The following is a 25,199-nucleotide window of genomic DNA, read 5'->3' as shown; positions in this document are numbered from 1 at the left end:
GAAGATGGGTCATGAATGGGTCTTTCAGCATGACAATTACCCTAAACCTACTGCTATGGCAACAAAGGAGAGGCACAAGAAGAAGCACATTAAGGTTATGTAGTGGCCTAGCCAGTCTCCAGACCTTATTCCTATAGAATAGGTATATGCAATTAGCGGACCTCCAGCTGTTGCAAAACTACAAGTCCCATCATGCCTCTGCCTTTGGGTGTCATGCTTGTGTTGTCAGAGTCTTGCTATGCCTCATGGGAATTGTAGTTCTGCAACAGCTGGAGGTCCGCTAATTGCATACCCCTGCTATAGAACATTTATGGAGGGAGCTGAAACTTTGTTTTGCAGTGACAGCCAAGAAGCCTTAATGATTTAGAGAAGATCTGTAAAGAGTGGACCAAAATCCCTCCTGAGATGTGTGCAAACCTGATCACTATAGCGCCAACAGTTTGCGCAACACTTTACCACATTCAAGGAAAGTTAAAAAAAGTCCTTCCCTATCCAGTTTTACTTTTACCTCAACATCTAGCATAATTTCATACCCCCACACACCCCTAATTTATCTCCCAACATAAATATTAATGGAATCCTAATCTGATGTGCTAAAGTTATTTAACATTTGGAAAACTTATGACTTAATACCGTGCATGAACCATGCAGTATAAGCCCACGTACACACGGTCGGAAATTTTGCCAACCAAATCCGTCGGATTTTGCCCGTCGGATTTAGTCCTACGAATTGTGTCCGAAAATGTTGCATACATACGGTCGGGCCAAGTTGGCGAAAAATCCGATCTTTCAGAACGTGATGACGTCATTTTGTTACGATGGGACTACATTCAGGCTAGTAGCCAATAGCTTTGATGTAGGAATTTGATCTGAGCATGCGTGGCACTTGGTCCGATCAAAATGCTCTACACATGATCGGATTAGGTCCATCCGGCCCAGTTGGTCGGGAAATATTTCCAACATGTTGGAAATTTGGATTGGACGGAGATTCGGACGGAATCAGTCCGATGCATACTACACACAGTCGGATTATCTGACGACGCGGTCCGATAAGACTCATTCCGACAGATTCTCCGACCGTGTGTACAAGGGCTTAAAGGCTATACATTTCTGTTCTTATAACCTTTTCCTTGCTTGTGCTGCCTATAGCTTTGTTCTGTATGTATTGTTAAACCAGAACAGTATTCTATGAAGAGCTCCATCATTCAATAAAATCTTTGTAAAAAAACAAAAAAGGACAATCTTATAGGAAGGATAGCAAAGAGTTCATGTCCACTGTATTGTATAAATATCCTAGAATGGTTTTACAGGCACAACCTTTTTTGGACAGGTAAAGGAAGGGTTAGACCCCCTGGTGTTTTTTTACTGTCTGTGTCCCTACTAGGGAGATATACCCTCACTTCATGTTACAGTGACAAGAAAAATAAAGGAAGTAATTTTCAAAATGAAAGGAAATACCACTTTTAACATTTCTTACTAGATATTCCCATCTGTAGATTTCCCTTAACCAGTTGGTAACCTCTAGTGTGGTGGGATTTTCCGCACACTTTTTGTCCCAGTGATTGCTATTATTAGGAGGAGGAAAAAAATGATGCTTCAGTTCCATTGAATAAAATAATGCAAAATGGCCTTTTGAGTGGGTGACTATGGTGCTACAGGGAGAATATTATCTAGTATGAATATGTTAATAAAACAATATAAACTCACATATTGTAAAAGCTTTTAGGAAATAAAAGAACTTGCTAGTTTTTATTACCAGAGTCCACAATATCTATATGCAGATGCTCATGTAAGGCCAGGTTTCCTATAATGCGCATAATGCTCCTTTGTATTTTCTGAGAATCCTTACGAAGCATATATATCCTCTGCAACAGCTGCAGCCCGCCATTTGACACAATCTTGTCGACATGAGAGGGGATCTGTGTTGGATAGTAAGAACAAAGAAAAATATCTTAAGCTATCTGATGATATTTTAAAGTTTGTGTAAATAATGGCTGTTATCTGTTGTAAAGCTTCTTTGAATAAAATGCACTTTGCATACTATGCTTTTTCTAAGTACCAATTCCCCTATATTAGACTGAATCTCTTCATGAGCATAAACTCAATTTTCTGGTAAATCAGGAGCTCACAATATAGGGATTAAAAAAACAAAACATATTTAAAATATATTTTGTACTTTGCCTATGGGAAGAGAGGAATAGTCACATACTGCATTCTCCTTGAGGTCTAGGCATACATTTCATTGTCAAAAAAAGAAAGCTTCATACTGATGACATTATCAGTTTCAGTAGCTTTATTCAGCTATACAATCCATGCAGCAAGTCACTGACGCATTTTACCCTTGTGGGCTTCATCTAAATGTTGGAATTTACATACCCCTAATAAACTGGTTTTAGATTTATACTAATAACATTATAAAAAACACAAACAAATAAACAATAGTTGTTTACGTGCTTTTAGTGGTATTGATCACACTGGGTCAGTAAACAAAATATAAATTAATTCAGCAGCAGCTATCCATCATCCATCTATTGGTACAACATATTATACTACAGATGTATAATATTTTTTTCTTTTTCTAGTAGCATGGAATCATATGATATAGGAACTGTTACAACCAATTTAATGCAAAGACCCCAAAATTATTTTTCTTAATAAAATCTACACACTGCTCTTCTTTAATCATGAGTTCTGCCAAAGGTAGTTAAATGTTCACTATTTGGCTAATCAACACAGAATACTGTTTAAAGTAGTTATAACTATATTTAGAGAAGAATGCAAGTCAAACATCTAAATACACTGTTAACATACATATATAGCAACAGGTTTCCCATACAGCAGAAGCAGCAGGATAGCAACATTTTCTCAGTTACAGTTAAAGAACACAGTGATGACATCCAGTTGGCTGAAAGGACAGTGAAGGAGCAGCAGCAGACTTTATCACGGTCAGGGGTCAGGGGTCAGGGGTCAGGCTCCGAGACCAGTAGCTATTTCAACAGAGAAGATTCTATCTTAAAGCAGGATAAGTACACAAGCAGGTCTCCCTGGTGGATGACGCGGGTTTACCCGAGATGCAGCGTCTAAGCACTAACTGGTCAGCTTGATGCAGCGTCTAAGCACTAACTGGTCCACACCAGAGCTCCTCATGGGGGAGATGGTTTTTGCTGCATGCTAGTGCCAGGTCGAGGTCCTCAGGATAGCCCCACCAGGAGGCAAGCAAGCCGGGATCTGGTAGCAGATGTAGCAGGTAGAGATAAAGCAGAAGTGCAATCAATAAACAAGCCAAAGGTTGGTAACATAGGCGTGATTACAGGGTGTGCCGGGTGTGCCTGGGCACACCTGAATCGACCCCCTTCACATCGCTCTGCGCGGACTTCCCAATTTCAACTCCTGCTCCGCAGCTATTTACAAAAAATCTTACCAGGTCCCATTGTTCGGCTAAGGACCTGGGGGCAGAAAAAGGGACTATTTAACCACTTTTGGGTGCAGGCGGAGTGATCTACAGAACTGCGGCTCCCGACAATGAAATTAAAGTCCCGGCCCCTTCTATATCATTCCGCTGAGGCCTGAACCTGGAAGTGGTAGTCACCTTTATGACCGCGTTGCCCAGTTTGGTTCTCAAGAGGAAGGGACACCACTGGTCCCTGGCTCACGGCGCAGAGAATCCTGCAGAAGAAGCACTTGACCACATTCCCGGGCCCCAGGTAGAAGAAGTCAGCCGGACCGGGTGCAAAATGAGACAGGGTTACCATCTGTCCTGATTCACCCTGCAATGGTTCCCTGCAGCACTGATGGCTTCCCTCTGTCCTCCCCTTCTGGCTGCTATGGGTGAAAGGGAAGGTTGCTTTGCTTCAGTTTGTGAATGAATGGTAAGCTGCTGAGCACAGAGCACTTCCTATTCATTCAGCTGAGGGAGAGAAAGAGACTGGGGAATCTCTGTCCTCAGTACCTTTCTCTGTCTCAAAAGTGAGATATTAGGGGTCTGATATTTCACCAAAGCCCCCAAACAGGGCTGGTAAAAAAATAAAAAAAATAAACTTGTAAAAAAAAAAAATAATAATAAAAATCTACTGACACCGTTCACTTTTCTACTGACACCATCCACTGCCCTTCTGGCACCATCCCCTGCCCTACTGACACCGTCCACTTTTCTACTGACACAGGCCACTGCCCTACTGACACCATCCAATGCCCTACTGACACAGTCCACTGCCCTACTGATACCGTCCACTTCCCTATTGACACCGTCCACTGCCCTACTGACACCGTCTTACTGACACTGTTCACTGCCCTACTGACACCATCCACTGCCCTACTGGCACCGTCCACTGCTCTATTGACACCGTCCACTGCCCTATTGACACTGTCCACTGACCTACTGACATCATCCACTGCTCTACTGACACTGTTCACTGCTCCACTGAACTCATACCATCCACTGCCCTACTAACACCAACCACTGCCCTACCAACAGCATCCACTGCTCTACTGAAACCGCCCACTGCTCTACTGACACCCTCCACTGCCCATCTGACACCGTTCACTGCCCATCTGACATTATCCACTGTCCTACTAACACCATCTAACACCATCCACTGCTCTACTGACACCATCCACTGCTCTACTGACACCGTCCACTGCTCTACTGACACCGTCCACTGCTTTACTGACACTATCCACTACGCTACTGATACCATCCACTGCTTTACTGACAGCCTCCGCAGTTTTACTGCGGCAGAATGGCACTGGTGGGTGAAACGATGTTACCTTACGTCGGGCGCGCAACCCCCTAGGCGGTCACAATGATCGGATTAATTTCAGAAGCAATCAGTCTCCAGGCCCAGGCCAATAATTTCTGGCCGGACCTGCTGATTGGTTCTAACAAATTAAATGCTTCAACTGCCTGAAAGTGTAAACAGACAGGGGAAGTGATGTCATCTCCCTCTCTGCAATTCTTTTCCGTTCCAGAGAGGACATCCAAACATGAGTTGCACCAACACTACACTGACACAGTACACGTAGGCACACATTTCACCCCCTGATCCCCCCCCCCCCAAGTTAACTCCTTCACTCCCTGTCACTGTCATCCAGAGTAGTGTTCATATTTTTCTTTGATCACTGTACTGGTGTAATTTGTGACACTAATCAGCGTTATGGTACTTAGTAGTAGGCCCAGATAGGTCTAGGGACCCCCCTAAAGCCCGCTGATAAAGATTTAACCCCTTGATCACCCTCTATCACCAGTGATCACCATATTGTAGTGTCACGGGTGATGCTGGTTAGTTAGTTATTTTTTTATAGCGTCAGGGCACCTGCTGTACATTACCTAATAAATGGTTTAACCCCCTGATAACCCGGCGGGTGATATCAGTTTTAGCGGCAGTTAGGGTCTGTGGCGCCCCAGGCAGCACCAGATTAGTGCCAGTAGCGCTAGCACCCACGCACACACCATATACCTCCCTTAGTAGTATAGTGTCTGAACGGATCAATATATTTGATCTGATCAGAACTATATTAATGTCCCCAATAGTTTAGGGTTCCCAAAAATGCAGCGCTAGCGGGATCAGCCCAGATAACTGCTAGCACCTGCATTTAGCCCCTCCGCCCAGCCCAGCCCAGCCCACCCAAGTGCAGTATTAATCGATTACTGTCACTTACAAAACACTAAACACATAGCTGCAGAATTCACAGAGTCAGGCCTGATCCCTGCGAACGCTAACTTTTTTTGGTAGCGTTTGAAGCAGTCGCTGACAGGTGCTCTTTTAACTGTGAGTCTCACTAGTTGTACCTGTAAATTTAGAGGCCAAAATGTCCAATTGAAGGCACACTAGTGAAGAGGCCTACACATTTCTGAGCATGACCGATGAAAATGAAGAGGAACTCACCCATCTGTCAGATTTAGGCTCAGAATACTAACCTGTAGGCAGCAGCGGCAGCCTGACAGATAGCTCTAACGACGTAGTGGTCCCTGTCAAGGTCAGGCTTACCCAACCCCGTTCTTCTGCTGTTGTTGAGATGCAAGAACCACAGGGCTCTTGTATGGAGCAGACAGCCAGTACTAGTGCTGCTCATCCTTCTGGTGAACTGGCAAGCACCAGCAGCCTAGTACATCCTGGTCGTACATCCAGCACTGCAGTAACACTTGGTGATGTGGCGAGTCCCATAAGTGCAGTTCAATTCAACTAGTGTCCTGCAGCCACCAAAAAGACAAAGACAGGCCTGTCGAGCCCATAGTGCCCTTCCTGCTGCATTTGCCAATCTGAATTGGGAGCCCACCACTTCTGCAGCACCCATACTTCCCCCATTCCATGGCCAACCCAGAATTCAGGCGGAAATAGGTTGATTTTACGTGACTTGATTTTTATTCACTGTTTTTCACGGAAGATCTCTATAGATCTATTGTGGACCAAAGCAATTTGTATGCTGGTCAATTCATCGCCATTAATCCCCAGTTGACCCTTGCCAGAGATTGGAGACCTATTACGGTCTCCGAATTCAAGACCTTCCTGGGCCTATCCCTCCTCATGGGCATTACTAAAAAAAGTGAGTTGCGGTCATATTGGTCCACTGACCCAATTCAGCATATGCCTTTGTTCTCTGCTTCCATGACCAGGACATGATATGAGCAGATCTTGCGGTTCATGCATTTCAATGACAATGAACTCTGAGTGACCCTGAATACGATCGACTCTACAAAATTCAGCCCCTTGTAAACCACTTCAACCAGCAGTTTGCAGCCTTGTTTACTCTCGATCAAGTTGTCTGCGTTGATGAGTCCCTGATGAAGTTTTCTGGTCGCTTGTCATTCACATAGTATCTTCCCAGCAAGGGGTCAAGATGTATAAGCTCTGTGACAGGGCAAGAGGCTATGCATATAGTTTTATGGTTTACGATGGAAGAGATAGTTGCATAGAGCTGGAGAACTGCCCAGACTACATAGGGAGCGCTGGTAAGATTGTGTGGGACCCTTATTTAGAAAGGGGTACCACTTGATGTGGACAATTATTACACAAGCGTGCCACTTTTTAGTCACGTGATTGATCATGGAATTGGCGCATGTGGCACCATGAGATCCAATCTCCGGGGCTTACCCCAGTGGCTTGTAGATTCCCATCTTAGGCTGGGGGAGAGAGCCTGCTTGAGATGTTATAATTTGCTCGCTGTGAAGGGGTGGGATATGGCCAGATGCTGGTATAAAAAAGTGGCTGTATAATTATTCCAATTAACTTCCCAATCCAAATGCAGTGAGCCGGCTGCATGAGAGGCATTTTCCGTATGTCCTCCCTGGTACCCCTACCCAAAGAAATCCCCAAAGAAGATGTTGTGTCTGCAGATAATGCAGCTATAGCCATGAAACCTGCTTTTATTGTCCCTTCTGTCCTGACCAACCTGATCTTTGCATTGGTGAATTTTTCTAACGCTATCACACACTAGTAGAGTAATAACGTAAGGTACAGCATTGCACCGTCCTAGGGCCCATTTACACAGGGTCTGAGATGAGATGAGATAGCCATCACATTTTGAGATACCCTAATCTGGAACATTTACAGTTTACAGTTTATATAAAAGTGCAAAAAAAAACCACACAAAAAAAAAAAATGGTGGTGGTTTTATTTTTCTTCTCTCTCTTATGTTCGCTTTCTACTGTCCTATATCTATTGTTCTCTCTCTATTGTTACTGTCTTTTTGTAACTGTAATGTTTTATTTTTACTATGTTTTATTGTATTTGCTATGCAGGTATGGTCTTATGCCCCATACACAAGGTCAGAAATTCAGACGGAAAAAGTCTGATCGGATTATGTTATCGGAAAATCGTGTGTGGGCTCTATCGGACTTTTTCTGTCGGAATTTCCAACGGAAAAAGTTTGAGAGCAGGATCTAAAATTTTCCGACAACAAAATCCAATCAGACTTTTTCCAAGCGTGTGTAGAAAGTGCCACGCATGCTCAGAAAAAATTTGGAGATGAAAGCTATTGGCTACTGGCCTCTACATAGTTCCGTCGTACGTTCCGAACATCACCTCGTTCTGAACGATCGTATTTTCCGACAACTTTGTGCGACCGTGTGTATGCATGGAAAAAATCTGAGGGATTTTGTTGTCGGAATTTCCGACCGTGTGTACTGTTATACTGTAATGTTACTTTGTTTTATTGTTAATCATCATTTGCTTAGCATGTAGGCCATTCAGCTGCAGCACGGGTTTATTTATTCTAACAGCAACAGCGTTTGCTCCCATGATACGTAAAGCTGTGACTCCAGCACTGTAGGAGGTGATTTCACCCCCACAGTTAAAAGAAAGAGCATATATGCGAAGCATGGGGTCAGGGGTGGAGGAGTGATTTGCTCCTAACATTAGGGGCAGATTGCCCCCATGCTTCGTGAAATATATTTTTTAGGCACAAATTGCATTATAAAGTTGTTGTTTTATTGAGATAATGTTTTATCGTTACCATTGCTGGCTTTTCAGGTACGCCATTCAGCTGCAGCACTGATTTATTTATCTTGACAGCAACAGCATTTGCTCTCACAATACAAAAATCTGTGACTCCAGCACTGTCAGAGGTGATTTCACCACCACAGTTAAAAAAAAAGGGTGCATGTATGCCCATCATTAGAAGTGGTTGGATGAAGGGCGATACCCACCGATCAATCTCTTTTTTTCATTTAGGCAACAAGTTGCATGAAAAAAGAACATTACAATATATGCCCAACAAGGACCAGCAACGTACTGATATGTTGCTGGACTTTGAGTGATTATACTACAATGATGCCTGCAGGTTTAGGTATCATCCTAGTATCATTCTTCTCAGTCAGCGGTCGGCTTTCATGTAAATGCAATCTAATTAGCCTCTTTTACAAGCAGTGAGAGGGAACTCCCCCCTCACCATCTTCCATGGTTTTCTCGGGCTCTTCTGTTCCAACAGGGAACCCGAGAATGTAGCCGGTGGTGCCACCAGCTGACAATAAAGCTAATTGGAGACCAGAATGGCTCCAATCATCTCTATGGCCTAAGAAACCGAAAGCTAAAAGCATTTCATGACTTAGGTTTCACCGGATATAAACAGCGCCATTGGGAAAGCATTTTATCACACTGATCTTGGTGTGCTTTGAGTGTAGAGGAGAGATCTAGGGTCTAATAGACCTAAATTTTTTCAAAAAAGAGTACATGCTACTATCTATTGCTATCATAGGGGATATTTACATTCCCTAAGATAACAATAAAAATGATAAAAAAAAAAATGAAAGGAAAAGTTAAAAAATAAAATAAAAAAGCAAAAAAAAATAAAAAAAAATAAAAAGCACCCCTGTCCCCCCCCCCCCCCCCCCCGTGCTCACACGCAAAGGCAAACACAAGTATCTGTCTCGTGTCATATGTAAACAGCAATTGAACCATGCATGTGAGATATCACGGTGAAGGTCAGATCGAGGGCAGTAATTTTAGCAGTAGACCTCCTCTGTAAATCTAAAGTGGTAACCTGTAAAGGATTTTAAAGGCTTTTAAAAATGTATGTAGTTTGTCGCGGCTGCGCGTTTTTGCGCAATTTTAAAGTATGACGTGTTTGGTATCCATGTACTTGGCAAATTATCATCATTTTTATTTCATGAAACATTTGGACAATATGGTGTGTTTTATGCCACGTACACACGATCAGACTATGCGGCGGACTTAGTCTGGTGGACAATCCGCCAGACTTTGCAGCGTAGGTCTGCCAGACTTTCAGAATGAGCGGACTTGCCCACACACGCCTGGACTTTTCCGGCAGACTAGGTCCGGCGGACAATCCGCCTGACTTTTGGAGGAGGTCCGCCGGACTTTTGAAATGAACGCACTTGGAGTCCGTTCATTTTGAACGTGACTCCAGGTAGACAGGACTAGCGAAGGAAGTCAATGTCGCCTCCTCTATCGGTGAGATTGACACCTCGTGAGTCCTGTCGCCTGGTATGTTGAGGGCACGCGGCCTGGTACGGTTCAGGAGGGGGGGCGCACGCTCGTCCCCACCCCCTTTCTTGACAGGCCAGGCTGCGTGCTCAGATAAGGGTCTAGTATGGACTTTGGAGGGAACCCCATGCCGTTTTTTGGCGTAGGGGTTCCCCTTTAAATCCATACCAGGCGACGGGGCTCACAAGGTGTCAATCTCGCTAATGAAGGCGGCGACATTGACTTCCTTCGCTAGTCCCATCTACCTGGGGTCACGTTCAAAATGAACTGACTTTACTCTGTGTGTGGGCAACTCCGTTCATTTCAAAAGTCCGAAAGGACTAGCACACAGAAGGGTGGATGGTCCGCCGGACAATTTTGAGTCAAGACTTCTTTCTAAGTCCGCCGGACTTTTGGGAACAAAAAGTCTGCCGGAGCCCACACACGGGCGAATTGTACGGCGGACTCCGGTCCGCCGGACCAAGTCCGCCAGATAGTCCGAACGTGTGTACGCGGCATTAGTGCATTCAAATTAAAAAAAAGTGTTTATTTCCAAAAAAATGTGTTACGCAAATACTGTGTGAAAAAGAAATTGCAACACCCAACATTTTATTCCGTAGGGACTTTGCTTTAAAAAAAAATATCATGTTTGGGGGTTCAAAGTAATCTTCTAGCAAAAAATTTTTTTTTATGTAATCAAAAAGTGTCAGGAAGGGCTTTGTCTTCAAGTGGTTAGAAGAGTGGGTGATGTATGACATAAGCTTCTAATGTTGTGCATAAAATACCAGGACAGTTCAACCCCCCCCCCCAAATGACCCCCTTTTGGAAAGTAGACACCCCAAGCTATTTGCTGATAGGTATGTTGAGTCCATGGAATATTTTATATTTTTCCACAAGTTTCGGGAAAATCATAAACATATTTTTTTTTATGATATATTTCTCAAACATACCATTGGCATATGTGGAATTACACCCCAAAATACATTCTGCTGCTTCTCCTGAGTATGGGGATACCACATGTGTAAGACTTTTTGGGAGCCTAGCCGTATACAGCACCCTGAAAACCAATCACCGCCTTCAGGCTTTCTAAGGGCATAAAATGGTGATTTCACTTCCTCACTACCTATCAGAGTTTCGGAGGCCATGAAATGTCAAGATAGCACAATACCCCCACAAATGACCCCATTTTGGAAAGTAGACACTTCAAGGTACAGGCGGTCCTCTACTTACAAACATTCGACTTACAAGTGACTCCTACTTACAAACGGAGGGAGACCACAGAAAGGGAGAGGAAATCTACCCCTTGGAAAGGAAATTCACTCCTGTAAGAGTTAAAATGGGAAAAAGGTGTCTCCACTGATGATTTAACACCAGTCTATGTTTCCCTAACAACCCAAAATTTTCAAAATCCAATTGTCATTGGGACAGAAAGTGAGGTGAAATCTTCTAAACAGGGGCACAGACAGCAAAACAAATGTTACAGGGTTGATAACCCTTGCCTATGCTATCCAAAAAGCTTAAAAATAGATTTTTTTTGGCTGAAGCTACACTTAAAAAATTTACCTGTTCTGACTTACAAACAGATTCAACTTAAGAACAAACCCAAAGACTCTAACTTGTTTGTAACCTGGGGACTGCCTGTATTTGCTAAGAGGCATGGTGAGTATTTTGCAGCTCTCACTTGTTTTTGAAAATGAAGAAAGAAAAGAAAACTTATTTTTTTATTTTTTCAATATAAACAAATTTTGTGACAAAAAGTGAAATCTGCAAAATACTCAACATGCCTCTCAGCAAATAGCTTAGGGTGTCTACTTTCCAAAATTGGGTCATTTGGGGTGGGGTGGTGTTAGCTGGGCATTTCATGGCCTCCGAAACTGTGATAGGCAGTGAGGAGTGAAATCAAAAATTTACGCCCATAGAAAGCCTCAAGGCGTTGATAGGTTTTCAGGGTCCAGTACGTGGTATCCCCATACTCAGGAGAAACAGCAGAATATATTTCGGGGTGCAATTCCAAATATAACCATGCCATGTTTGAACAATATATCATTTAGTGACAACCCAAAACTTGTGGCAAAATATAAACTATTCCATGGACTCAACATGCCTCCCAGCAAATAGCTTGAAGTGTCTTCTTTCCAAAATGGGGTCAAATGGGGTCATTTGGGGGGGGGGGGGGGGTTGCTATCTTGATATTTCATGGCCTCCGAAACTGTGATAGGTAGTGAGGAAGTGAAATCACCATTTTACACCCATAGAAAGCCTGAAGGTGGTGATTGGATTTGGGGTCCGGTACACAGCTAGACTCCCAAAAACTCTCACACATGTGGTATCCCAGCACTCAGAAGAAGCAACAGAGTGTATTTTGGGGTGTAATTTCACATATGCCCATGGAATGTTTGAGCAATATATCATTTAGTGACAACTATAGTCGAATGGTGGCTACATCGCGGATCTGCATTGCCAGGACTATGTCTATTGACATCATCCCGTGCACGAGTGGCCTGTACGCCCCCTGAAGGATGCACATGGTGTGCTCTGTGATCAGTGAGTCCATGACACTCACTGGATCCCAGATCAGAATAAGGGGTCGATCCCGACCCCTTACCATGTGATCAGCTGTCAGCCAATGACAGCTGATCATGTGATGTCAACACAGCCGGTAATCAGCTATTTCTTCTCCTCGTGCTGTCAGCGTGAGGAAAAAAAAAAGCTGATCACTGTGACATCAGTCCTGATCCCTGCGAGCTGCCCCCAGCTCCTCAGTGCCCACCTGTGCCCCTACAAGTGTCCCCTACCAGTGCCCACGAGCGCCACCCATCAGTGCCCACAGTGGCACCTGTCAGTGCCCACAGTGCCATCTGTCATTGCCCACAGTGCCACCTATCAGTGCCCACAATCAGTGTCTCAAGAACAGTGCTGCACATCAGTGCCCATCAGTGTCACCTACCAGTGCCCATCAGTACCAACTTATCTGTCCCCATCAGTGCCACCTTATCTTTGCCCCTGGGCGGCCATCAGTGCCACCTATCAGTGCCACCTATCAATGCCCATCAGTGCCGCCTTATCTGTGCCCATCTGTACCGACTTATCTGTCCCCATCAGTGCCACCTTATCTGTGCCTATCAGTGCCACCTTAACTGTGCCTATTAGTGCCCACCAGTGCAGCCTATCAGTGCCCACCAGTGCCGCCTCATAAGCGCATATCAACGAAGCCGAAAAATGTTATAACAAACTATTAAACATGATTTTTTTGTTTGTTTAGCAAAAAATAAAAAAACCCAGCTGTGATTAAATACCACCAAAAGAAAGCTCTATTTGTGGGAAAATAAATGAAAAAAATTTCATTTGGGTACAGTGTTGTATGACCGTGTAATTGTCATTTAAAGTGCGTCAGTACTGAAAGCTGAAAATTGGTCTGGGCAGGAGGGGGGTTTAAGTGCCCAGTAAGAAAGTGGTTAAACCCAGGATATGTAGAGCGATGCCTGGGCTTATCAAACTAACAAAAGGACATTAGAAAAATGAAATAAGATTACAATGTTTTGTCTTAAGGAACAGCTCTGATGAAGGCTCAGAATTTTTTTTTTTTTTACCCAACTTTTCATGTGAAAATCAAAGCAGAAACAGATAATCCTGCAATATTTTCAAGCCTTTTCAGTATAGTTAATTTAATTTTAGCTTAGAATTATTCCAAGTGAATAAACATTTAGATCTGTGAAAAACTACTGGTATACAAATTGCAGAATATTTCAAAATGTAAAGAATCTTTGGAGGTGGCATAGTAAGTAGTGTGATTCACGTTACCTTGGAATGCTTTATTAAAGCCTGCAAGCTGAACACTTCTGACTTTTCAGAAGGAACTGTACTAAGACTTTCAGCATATGGCAGTCCATTCCCTCCAAAGCACCACAGGCCTCTCTGAAATAATTCAAATAAAAAAAAAATCAAAATGACCATATCAAACCTAGTGGAATCGAAAATTAAGGCATACCATATATACTTAACCAAAAGAATCACAATACCTTACCTTAGTGGAGCAACCAAAATTAGTTGATTTGCTATTGTTGGGAAATGCCAATGTCTGTACTTTATCTACACTGGCATTCTATGCACTAACATTTGAAAAGAAAAAGTATTACTTGGCAACACTTGATAGGTGTGACTGCCATACCCTACTGAATCCAAGCCATATGGAATGATCTGGACTGTCTACCCAAGTACCATTTGGTGCCAGCATGTATTGATAAGCACCTTGCCAATGTTGCTAATAATTGAATAAATACTAACTGCATTAGCAATAGAAAAGAAAAAAAAAACATTTGGTGCATACCAGATAGAGGTGAGACTGCTATACACTTGGTATAAAGTGAGAGCTTTATTTCACTTTAGCGGAAAATTGCTTTGATAGAAGACTCAAGGTTACACATATCAGAGTGAATTATACATGGAAAATTATTTTCAAGTAAAATAGTTAGATACAAGGCTATGTCAGCAAAGATAAATAGTTTATGTGTTTATATATTACCGGTAATGGGTTAAGGAAAATCTGGGTGTCAGTTTTTCATATGTATTGGGACATTAGGCACCTGTCTTTTCAATAACATACTGTAAATAGATGTGGTCTTACTAGGATATCCAGATCCAAGCAGTGGTAGGGTTTGTAAGAAGGGCTTTAATTGCGGTATGTTAATACCATTTTATTTCATTCATTGTATTTGAATAAGAGTTTTCATTAAGAATACAGCTTGCATATGTATTTTTAGAGTCTTTGTTGAAACATATGTTTTTTACAGGGTCCAAAGAAGTCCTACGAGCTGGTTTGTTTCCTTTTTTGGGGGTGATTATTAGAACTCTGGACCAACTGGGGTCTAAGCCATTATTGAAGTTGGATATAAATAGATATTTAAATATGTATTTGCAGTTCTGATACAAATTTAGAAATCTTTACTTACCCGTTGAGCTGCTAATGCTTGGGTACTCTCTCTCAAGGCCAGCGATGTAAAGTACTTTATACATTGTTCAAGTTCACTTTGCGGTAGGGAAGAGAGCAAATTATGTAGTCTATCTTCTATAGAATAATCCTGCCAAACAATTCAGGCATATGTCAATAACAAAGGAACACTGGTTCAGATGACAAACTGGTCATGTGAAGGGCATTAAAAATTTCAAACAATGTTCTTAGGACACCTACTGTTTGTCAAAAAACATGGCTGTCTATGGTAAACTAAATCTGTCTCAAATTTGAGCAATGCAATTTGGTCATATATTGAGAAAATGTAAGAGTTAGAAGAGTATACTGCTTATAAAAATCACCAGTAGATCCAGTGATGCAAAATCTGAAGATGACCCAAATGTCAACTGTTCCTTTAAAAGTAGAGTTTAACTCACTCCACCTTCCAACCAGTCATCCCTGTTGATCTATTATTGATACACAGCCTCATTTTGCAATAGAGAGTCAAAAGAAGGAGCTGGTACAACACTTAGCTCCACTCCTAATGGTTGACTGCATTGGGAAATAGAAGGCTGCCAGTACTGGAACGGCAAGCATGGAGTTGATATATAGTGCTATCTACCTACTGGTCACATGCCATCTACCTGATGGTCACATGCCATCTGTCTACTGGTGACTCCAAGATTGTAAGTACGTAGAACACAAAAGTGACCAGCTGCCATTACACTTCTTATACAAACCTATAGTATATTTGCACACTGAATGTTTTTAAACCTTATAATGAGACTTTTTTGGTTAAATGTGGAAGTGGTTGATCAACTTATCCTATTAAAGTAAACCTGTACCTCTTTACAAAGCATTAGTAAAATTATCTTGGGTATCATGATTAGTTTTAGGCACCATTCCATAGAATTTTTGGTCGAAAAGGCTACAGAAGGGGGCGAATGAATGAAGTAAGGGCATAAATGATCTCCGTTGTTAAAATATGATGTTCTAATTACCTGAAAGAACATATTCTTAATAGGAGATATGATGACAATTTATAAATACCTGAATAGTATGTATCAAAAAATTCAGATTTAGTTTGAAGTTTGTTTTTAAAAGTTTAAATTATAAATAAGAGGAACCCTTTATGGTTGAAGGAAAAATGTTTATATTCCAGTTACAAAAAAGGGCACACTGACAGGTGCTAGATGTGCGTATGTAGCGTGCCTCCGCTGTGTCTTGTGCCATTCCAGTGCTCTTCTCACTAATGCCGCGTACATACGAGCGGAATGTCTGACAGAAAAAGTCAGACGGAAGCTTTTCATATATTCTGATCATGTGTATGCCTCATCTGACTTTTTTTTCGAAAATTCTGAAGGACCTAGAAATAGAACATGTTCTAAATATTTCTGATGGAACCAATTCCTATTGGGAAAACCGCTCGCCTGTATGCTGTTCTGACAGACCAAAAACGACGCATGCGTTGAAACAAGTACGAGACGGAAGCTATTGGCTACTGGCTATTGAACTTCCTTTTTCTAGTCCCGTCATACGTGCTGTACATCACCGCGTTGTTGATGATCGGACTTTGGTGTGATCGTGTGTATGCAAGACAGTTTCAGAGGAATTACGTCAGAGATCCGTTGGAAAAACCTTTCAGAGTTTATTCCGAGAGGAAAACCGGTCGTATGTACGTGGCATTAGAACTACTTCTACTGGGTGAACAATTTTCCAGGAGGGTAACTGAAGAATCTCATACATAAAATGCTTGAAATCTTAGGGGCTAAGAAAGATTTATTTCTCTAAAGATATAACAAAATGTTTAAATCCAAAATTTTAAGAAGGCTTCTTTCTTTCTCTGGATCAAGTGGAACATTCAGACTGACTTTTTCCACTTTTACACAAGGCTGTAAATAGGACGTGACTCAATCTTCTACTCACATCATTTACTTTTGGCAATGTTCGAGGTGGAAGAAAAAAACGAAGGTCGGTGTCCTTGCTCCTGGCCAAGCCAATAATTGTTCTTCTATCACATGCTTGAGCCACTGTCCTGTATTGGTATTCTTAAAGAAATTTTAAAAACAAATTGCCAGTTTTACTCCAATGCACCAAAAACGTATTCTTGATTATTCAAAGCTGAACTCCAGAAAAAAAAAACATGTTATGGACATTTGCTTTGTAAAAATAAGTTACCTCTAGTGATGGATGTCCCATGTGTGGATGCTGCTGCTTTAGGTAAAATTCTTAGTTACATTCATCCTGTACACTACTGTAAGTATCAAAATTCTGGAGATGAAACATAAAAGTCTTGGCTCAAAGACAGTGATGAGAGTGGGTTGCGCTCTCTCCACCTTGTCCACCAATTAAGCCAGCTATAGTTCTGTCTCTATTACATTGTTGATAGCGGGGTGCCTCACTTGCTTGCTTTTCTTGTAATCTTTTCACAGAATGCAATGCATTCTTTGAATGGATAAAAGGAGAGGAAGGGCAGATGACTATCATGATCTTCTCTCATCCATTCACAAAACGTCATGTATTTTGTGAAAGGAATACAAGACATTTTGTCAATGGATAAGGTAGAAAGCGAGCGGCCCACTATCAACACTGTAATAGAGTCAGACCTATAGCTGACTCATCTGATTACAGACAGAAGACAGGAATGGTGCACACTGGAACCCAGCCAAGTTGAGCCAGAGAGGTAAAGACATGGCTTCAGCGCTCCACTGTGTAGTGTTTCTATCTTCTATCTTCCGATCTGTTTTGTTTGTACACTGGCACCCCATCTGTGTTTTAGACTGCAGGGTGGAAGGGGGAAGTTTTGCAGTGCTTTGAGCAGTGCTCCAAGTTTTTGTATATGTATTAAAGTGGCTCAATGGATTAGCTGCTATGCGTTACTTTGTATATCATCGCTGCTTTATGCATTGCCTTATGCTAGCTGGTTTGCTAGTCATGCTGACATTCTTGCTTTAATTCTGTGAGTTGCTGACCAGGAACAAGGATTCAGATAAGTACTTCTGACTTATCTGATTTTTCTCAGCTGCATGTTTTTTCCAGGTCAGAAGGTATTACCCTTTCAGTACTACTGATGTAGAAACTACATCAGCAGCAGCAGGGGGGGTTTTACATACTCTCCCGGTGACTACAGCCACTGAGAGTGTGTGTATAGCTAACAAACAACCTGCTGGTTGTCTGACAGAAGCTATCCGGTGGCTGGGCACCTCCCAGTCACTTCCAAACACCCCTTTCATGTATCCCGGACTCTATGTGCTCATCAGCGTGCCCGGGACTGGCATGGTAGGTGCCACCGGGTAGAGGGGAGTCAGCAGAGTGGACATTTGTCTGCTCTCCTCCCCTTCTTCTTGCTGACCCAGGCTCCCCCTTTCACATTCCCCAGCCTCTATGGCTGTGGCAGAAGCTGATGGAATGCATTATGCATTCCATCAGCCTTTTAAATCCCTAAAGTCTCATTAAACCTGTCACCAAAAATAATCATTTATATAACTTAATGGTCACAATATTACGTGCATTATGTTTAGTTCTAAAAAAAGTTTGCTTTTACATACTGCACAGTACATGTTAATGAATGTTACTAGTGGTTTCTTAGAATGTAAATATAAATTATCCCCAGACTGACAATTCTGCTATCCAAAGGTGCCCCTGTGTGCCTACTTCCAGAGCGGGGGGCACTTTAATACAGGAGGGGTGTTAGTGGCCAGATCATCAAGTGAAAACAGAGGGTAAAAAAAGACTAAAAAAGAAAGATAATGCAGCCACCACATCTAAGGATAGGTAAGCTGCAATATACAGTGCCGATTCACACCCTTTTCCACATTTTGTCATGTTACAACCAAAAACATAAATGTATTTTTTTGGGCTTTTATGTAATAGACCAACACAAAGTGGCACATAATTGTGAAGTGGAAGGAAAATTATAAATGGTTTTCAAAATTTTTCAAAAATATGTGAAAATTGTGGCATGCATTTATATTTAGTCCCCAGATTCAATACTTTGTAAAACCACCTTTTGCTGCAATTGCAGCAGCAAGTCTTTTTGGGGATGTCTCTACCAGCTTTGCACATCTAGAGAGTGAAATGTTTGCCCATTCTTCTTTGCAAAATAGCTCAAGCTCAACCAGATTGGATGGAGAGCATCTGTGATCAGCAATTTTCAAGTCTTACCACAGATTCTCAATTGGATGTAGGTCTGGATTTTGAATGGGCCATTCTAACACATGAATATGCTTTGATCTAAAACCACTCCATTGTAGCTCTGGCTGCATGTTTAGCGCTGTTGTCCTGCTGGAAAGGGAACCTCCACCCCAGTTTTTTTTTTTGCAGACTCTAACAGGTTTTCTTCTAAAATGACCCTGTATTTGGCTCCATCAATCTTCCCATCATCTCTGACCAGCTTCCCTGTCCCTGCTGAAGAAAAGCATCTAGCGTTTTGCTTTTAGGTCAAAAAGTTAATTTTGGTCTCATCTGACCAGAGCACCTTCTCCCACATGTTTGCCGTGTCCCTTACATGGCTTCTCGCAAACTGCACATGGGGCGTCTTATGGCTTTCTTTCAACAATGGCTTTCTTCTTTCCACTCTTCCATAAAGGCGAGATTTGTGGAGTGCATGACTAATAGTTGTCCTATGGACAAATTTCCCCACCTGAGCTGTGGATCTCTGCAGCTCCTCCAGAGTTACCATGGGCCTTTTGGATGCTTCTCTGATTAATTAATCCTTGCCCCGCCTGTCAGTTTAGGTGGACGAGCATGTCTTGGTAGGTATGCAGATGTGCCATACTCTTTCCATTTTCGGATGATGGATTACAGTGTTCCATGAGATGTTCAAAGCTTGGGATTTTTTTTTTTAGAAGCTAACCCTGCTTTAAACTTCTCCACAACTTTATCCCTGACCTGTCTGGTGTTTTCCTTGGTCTTCATGAGGCTGTTTGTTCACAGAGGTTCTCTAATAAACCCCTGAGGGCTTCACAGAACAGCTGTATTTATACTGAGATTAAATTACTCACAGGTGGACTCTATTTACTAATCAGGTGATTTTGAAATTTTGAAAACCATTTATCTTTTTTCTTCCATATCACAATTATGTACCACTTTGTGTTGGTCTATCACATAAAACCCTCAAAAAATACATTTAATTTTTCGGTAAACAAAAACATGAACAAATGTGCAAAATTTCAAGGTGTATGAATACTTTCTCAAGGCACTGTATTATATTTTTGGTTTTAGGTTTAGAACCACTTCCATATACATGAGATCCAGCAGCCACAATATTGCTTTAGGGCAAAGGAGATATACTGTGCCCATTTTGGCTGCAAAGTGCACAGGGCTGATGAGCATTTAAGAAGAAGAATTATGAGAAATGTTGCAATCAGAGCAGATTACTCATAGAATATTCATCCTATTAATGTTTAAACATTGTGGTGCTTCCATAGGAATTACTATATAGAAGGGATGATTTTCGGATATGTTGCATGTGTTTTTTTTACTAATGATTTTAGTTTGCAATAAATGATCTTTTCTAAGAATGGCACAGCTCTTACATTTTTCAAATACTGTTGATTTACTGGAATATACAGTAGGTGCAAAATTTAGAGGCCAATTTTTGTGAGCTAAATAAATGTTTATGATGTTCGATAACCTATTAAAAAAAACAAGCACGGTGTCTTCTAGTCAATATAAAAGCCGATGTTGATGGGCTTTTGTATATGTTAGAAATGCTTTTCTCCCCATCCAAACTGATCTCAATACCTGATAGCATTCTGAATTTGCCCGTCAACACAAGCTGTAACAGGACAAAATCTACTTACACAATACCATCTATTAATCACTTACCTTGCCAATAATGGATCTTAGCCAAGTTTTCCACAGCTTTCAGACGGACTATTTTTTCAGGCGACTGGGTTTTCTTCAATAGAAGCCACACTGGAAACTCATGATCTTCCACATTGCATTTGCTGTGTGGTTCTTGCAGCAAAATGAATATATAAAATAATACATGTCATATATTCTGCCCATTGTTTATGCTTTCAAGAACACAGTATTAATTTCTATTACATCACTCAAGAAGGGCTACACAAATGTTTTACTTTCAGGTATTTTATTATTTGATGACTTTTGTTTAAAGCGGAGGTCCACCCTAAAATGGACCTTCCGCTCATCGGATTCCTCCCCCCCTCCGGCGCCACAATTGGCACCTTTCAGGGGGGAGGGGGGTGCAGTTACCTGGATAATCCAGGTAACTGCACCCACTTCCGGGCTAGCTCTCTGCGGAAAGGGGCGTACGTTACGCCCCTTTCCGCAAGCGCCCGCCCCCTTCAGCAAGTGCCCCGCTGCCTGCTGGGAAACACACAGCTCCCAGAGGCAGCGGGGACCGTCCTCATTGCGCAGCGCGGCTCTCGCATGCGCAGTAGGGAACCGGGAAATTAAGCCGAAAGGCTCCATTTCCTGATTCCCATACCCAAGATGGCGGCGGCAGGACCCGACAGACGACCTAGCGATCGGCTTCGGGTGCCGACATCGCGGGCGCGCTGGACAGGTAAGTGTCACTATTTTAAAAGCCAGCAGCTGCAGTATTGGTAGCTGCTGGCTTTAAAAAAAAAAAAAAAAACGCGGAGTCCCGGTGGACTCCCGCTTTAAGTAGATGTTCCTCCCTGTAAGGGCCTGTTGAAATAGTTGCAGTAGGATGACTGGCATTTAAACTATATAGCTAAACCTACTCACTATAATCTTCTGTAAGTTTTAAAATGTGTGTTACCCCAACATTTCATATTTCTGATATGTGTCCCTTTGTGTGAAATCCCTGGTGCTCCTGCCAGTCAATCTGCTTTCCTGTTAAAACTGACCACGCTAGGCTGTGGAAGCACGTCCATACCAGTGTGATCAGTTTTCTTCTTTTTATTCTACCTGGGAACACAGCCTGTCTATCCTCCAAAGGTCAGACTTGTGCTGACATGCCCCCCTGCCTAACTCTTCACTGTGAAGTTCAGTGTACTGCTATTTCTCATCCTGCTGCTGACATACCCCTCCTGCTCAGCTCCTCACAGTGCACTTGAGAGAGAGAGAGAGAGAGAGAGAGAGAGAGAGACATACACACACACAGACGTCTCCTTCCTGACCAGGCCATTTTTTTGCTATACCACACTGTGCTGCTTTAACTGGTGATTGTACTGGTCTATACCAAAACAAAAACTATATATATTTTTTTCATACAAATAGAGCATGCTTGTAGTGGGGTGCATGTGCAGGCCTGATAGCCGGAAGTGGGCAGAGACATACAGGTATGTTGCTATGTCCACAGCGGCCACCTGGGCTCTTTCTCCCACATGTTTGTGCATTGCAGTACTGCTTGGGGGTCCATTGGATCTGGTGAGTTCAACCATGGGGGGGGGGGGGGGGGTGGATCCCGTAGGCAGCATCATATGTTTTTTTTAGCACAGCAGCACTTTTGAAAGAAACTTATCAACTGATAACTGCTATATGTTTATGTGCACGTCTTTTTTGGACTTTCACTGGTTGCATGCTTAATATTGATTTGCACTATTTCTAGCACAACAGCACCGGTGGAAGGCACCTCCTGTGAAAGTAACCTTACAACTAGAAGTTTATACATATTTGCATGTGTTTTTTAAGGTTTCACTGGCTACATGCTTGATATATTTTTTTTTTAATTAATTTTGCACTTCATTTTGTATGTACTACAGTTGCACTTTATTGTATCTATTCAGGCTATCAGTGCTGTGGTACACATACCCTTTTTTCCATGGTTTGACTTATGTCATGTACAGCAGCGGCAGGCATAATCACTAATTAGTATCTTTAGCGCAGGGGATTGTTTTTTCACATGTTGGGTTTGTATCCACTAGTAATGATTTTATTGTAATTTTTTTGTGAAAAGGAAACAATGACACAGGAAATAGTCAGAAAACTCAGAGGAAAAAAAAGCTAAACACGATATAAATTTAAAAAACATGCATAAAAATGCAGCTAAACGCAAGTGCTTCCATGTGAGTTTTAAACTGCATTTTTGATTTGCACAAGTGTGAACCAGCCCTGAATGAATAGACTACAAGTACAGTCAGCCATTGAGGCTGACATCTTGTAGTTCTCAAGGAACTGTGAGGGCGCTGGGGAGCTCTGCAGGCTACTTAGAAAAAAAATAATCAATGCTTATTTCTTTGTTATCTGCAAGAAAATATGCATTTATTTATTTTTCTTTCAAAAGGCGAACTTATCCTTTAACACGCTAATGTAATTTCCAAGGCAGTTTTCATTTTCTTTAATGTACAGATTTTATCATTTCTCTACTACTTTTTGTCCTAGGAACAATCCTCACCGGAATAAGTAGAGAGGGTGAATTTGCAGTGGGGACACACAGATCAAAAAAAACATTTCTCACCCTTCCTCACTTTATCAAAAACTAGAAACTGTTTGGCTATAGGTACATTTTAATGGATTTCAACTTTGTTCGATATTCTGTAATTTAATTTCATACAAGCATTGTTCATAAAAACTGGCCTGCAACATAATATGACAAAAAATATACCTCCATCAGACTCTCTTTGAAAGATATTGGTTGAGGCTTCCAAAGCCTTTCTTGCTGTTTTGTGGAGTTCTTTTCTTATTCGATTTGCAAAGCCTAAAGGCAGAAAGAACACATCAATACTGAAAATGGAAAAGAAGATGATTAATATTGTATGGAAGTTGTGACTTCCTTCCAAAATTAACTTACAAGATGTATGTTACTGTAAATCGAACATTTTTTGTGAAACATTTGTTTTCTATGATAACTAAACTCTAAATTGTCTGTATACCAATAAAAACTTTAGCAATAGTTAGGATCTGAAATACACAGAAGGGAACTGAAACAATTAGGATTGAGCCTCTGACCTGGTGGTCAGCACTCAACATTGCAGTTCGGGTTATGCTGTAGCTTACACCTGCCCTTATTAAGTGTGCTTTAGTAGATTGATGGACATTAACCATATGCCTCATCAAGAAGTTAGTTTGGTCATATCCTGGAGCCAGGTATGCCCTACTTCATGATTCCATGGATATTGCTGCAAATTAAATGGGTAGGTTTATATTTCATTGTCTGTGTTTATTCGGTTCATTGCCTCTTACTGTCAGTCATTGCTCTGTCTACCTGCCTGGAACCTGGTCTCTATGTAGAATTTGGCTGTCTGTGACTGATCTGACCATTGGCCTGCTAAATCTGAATCTGACTCTGCTGTTTGCTCTAACTACCTGGTGACACAATAAGTTGACCAAACTCCATGACAGAAGCAATTTAAGAGGAGTTAACTTAAATTGCAAAGCAAAGTGACGTGAATACCTGAAATGCATTGAACTGCATTCCTGATCCATAGCTTGGGAAATGTTTGCCAGGATTTCAAGAAAGCTACTGATTACAGTTTTTCAAACTCAACCTCAGGCATCAATTAGTGTAAATGTGGATTTCCTCTCTGAAATATGAATGGGATATCACTGATTGAAGAGGCTATGCAGATTTGCATGTACTTTAGTATTTAAATCCACAAACCATATATTAAACAACTACAACTATGAATATAAATAGGGCTGTGCTGAGCAGCAGCCAGACAAGGGAGCTAAGCACCCAAGCTAAGAAAAAAAGTGTGAGAAAGAGCAATAGTGCCCCATGGTGAAGGAATGTTTGACCTCCAATGCAGGTGTCAAAGAAAGCAAATTCTATTTGTGGAATGGACTTCCTCAAACTGACTGACTGGAGCACTTTGCAAAAGATCTGTGTTGAAAAAGTAAAAAACTACTAAGGAAGAAACCTTTTCCTTGAAATATTAGGTTTATATGTAGCTCTAGTTACACTTTTTTTGTCATTGTACGCATTTTACAGTTAAAGTGTTTGTTACCCCCAACACTTCATATACCTGATATGTGTCCGCTGTACCATGTACTTATATAAGAAAGTATCATGTTCTCTTTGTATTGCTTCCTTTATGTAAAATCCCTGGTGTTCCTGAAAGTGCCTCTGCTTTCCTATTAGAAACTGACTACACTGAGCAGGAAACCCCAATGTGGTCAGTTCTTTAGCTATTGCTGCTCTCCTCCAAAGATCAGACTTGTCCTGACACGACCCTGCTGCATAGCCATTCAATGGGCAGCTTAGTGTTCTGATGTTTCTCCTCCCCCCAGAGGGAATGTGATCACTTATTAAAAAAAAGTAAAATAGGTATTTATAATGTTTATATATATATATATGTATATGTATATATATATATATATATATATATATATATATATATATATATATATATATATAAAACATGATTTGCCTTTCATTTATATTTTAAACTGAATGG

At 41.6% G+C, this 25,199-nt stretch overlaps 1 protein-coding gene across 1 annotated transcript in view; it reads right to left on the bottom strand.

Moving 5' to 3' along the window:
* Positions 1-25,199, bottom strand: part of SERAC1 (serine active site containing 1) — a 171,410-nt gene that overhangs the window by 57,246 nt on the left and 88,965 nt on the right. Inside the window, exons 5-10 of the mRNA XM_077486271.1 lie at positions 23,408-23,500; positions 20,698-20,829; positions 16,795-16,916; positions 14,870-14,998; positions 13,722-13,835; positions 1,757-1,919 (exon numbers count right to left, since the gene is read on the bottom strand). Of these exons, the coding sequence (XP_077342397.1) occupies positions 1,757-1,919; positions 13,722-13,835; positions 14,870-14,998; positions 16,795-16,916; positions 20,698-20,829; positions 23,408-23,500 (753 nt within the window). The remainder of the gene's footprint in view (positions 1-1,756; positions 1,920-13,721; positions 13,836-14,869; positions 14,999-16,794; positions 16,917-20,697; positions 20,830-23,407; positions 23,501-25,199) is intronic.

The sequence above is a fragment of the Lithobates pipiens genome, unplaced genomic scaffold (assembly GCF_037356315.1).
Source record: "Lithobates pipiens isolate NorthernLeopardFrog02 unplaced genomic scaffold, aLitPip1_a1.2 Scaffold_18, whole genome shotgun sequence".
Classification (NCBI taxonomy): Eukaryota; Metazoa; Chordata; class Amphibia; order Anura; family Ranidae; genus Lithobates; species Lithobates pipiens.
This window is presented reverse-complemented; position numbering and strand designations above follow the sequence as displayed.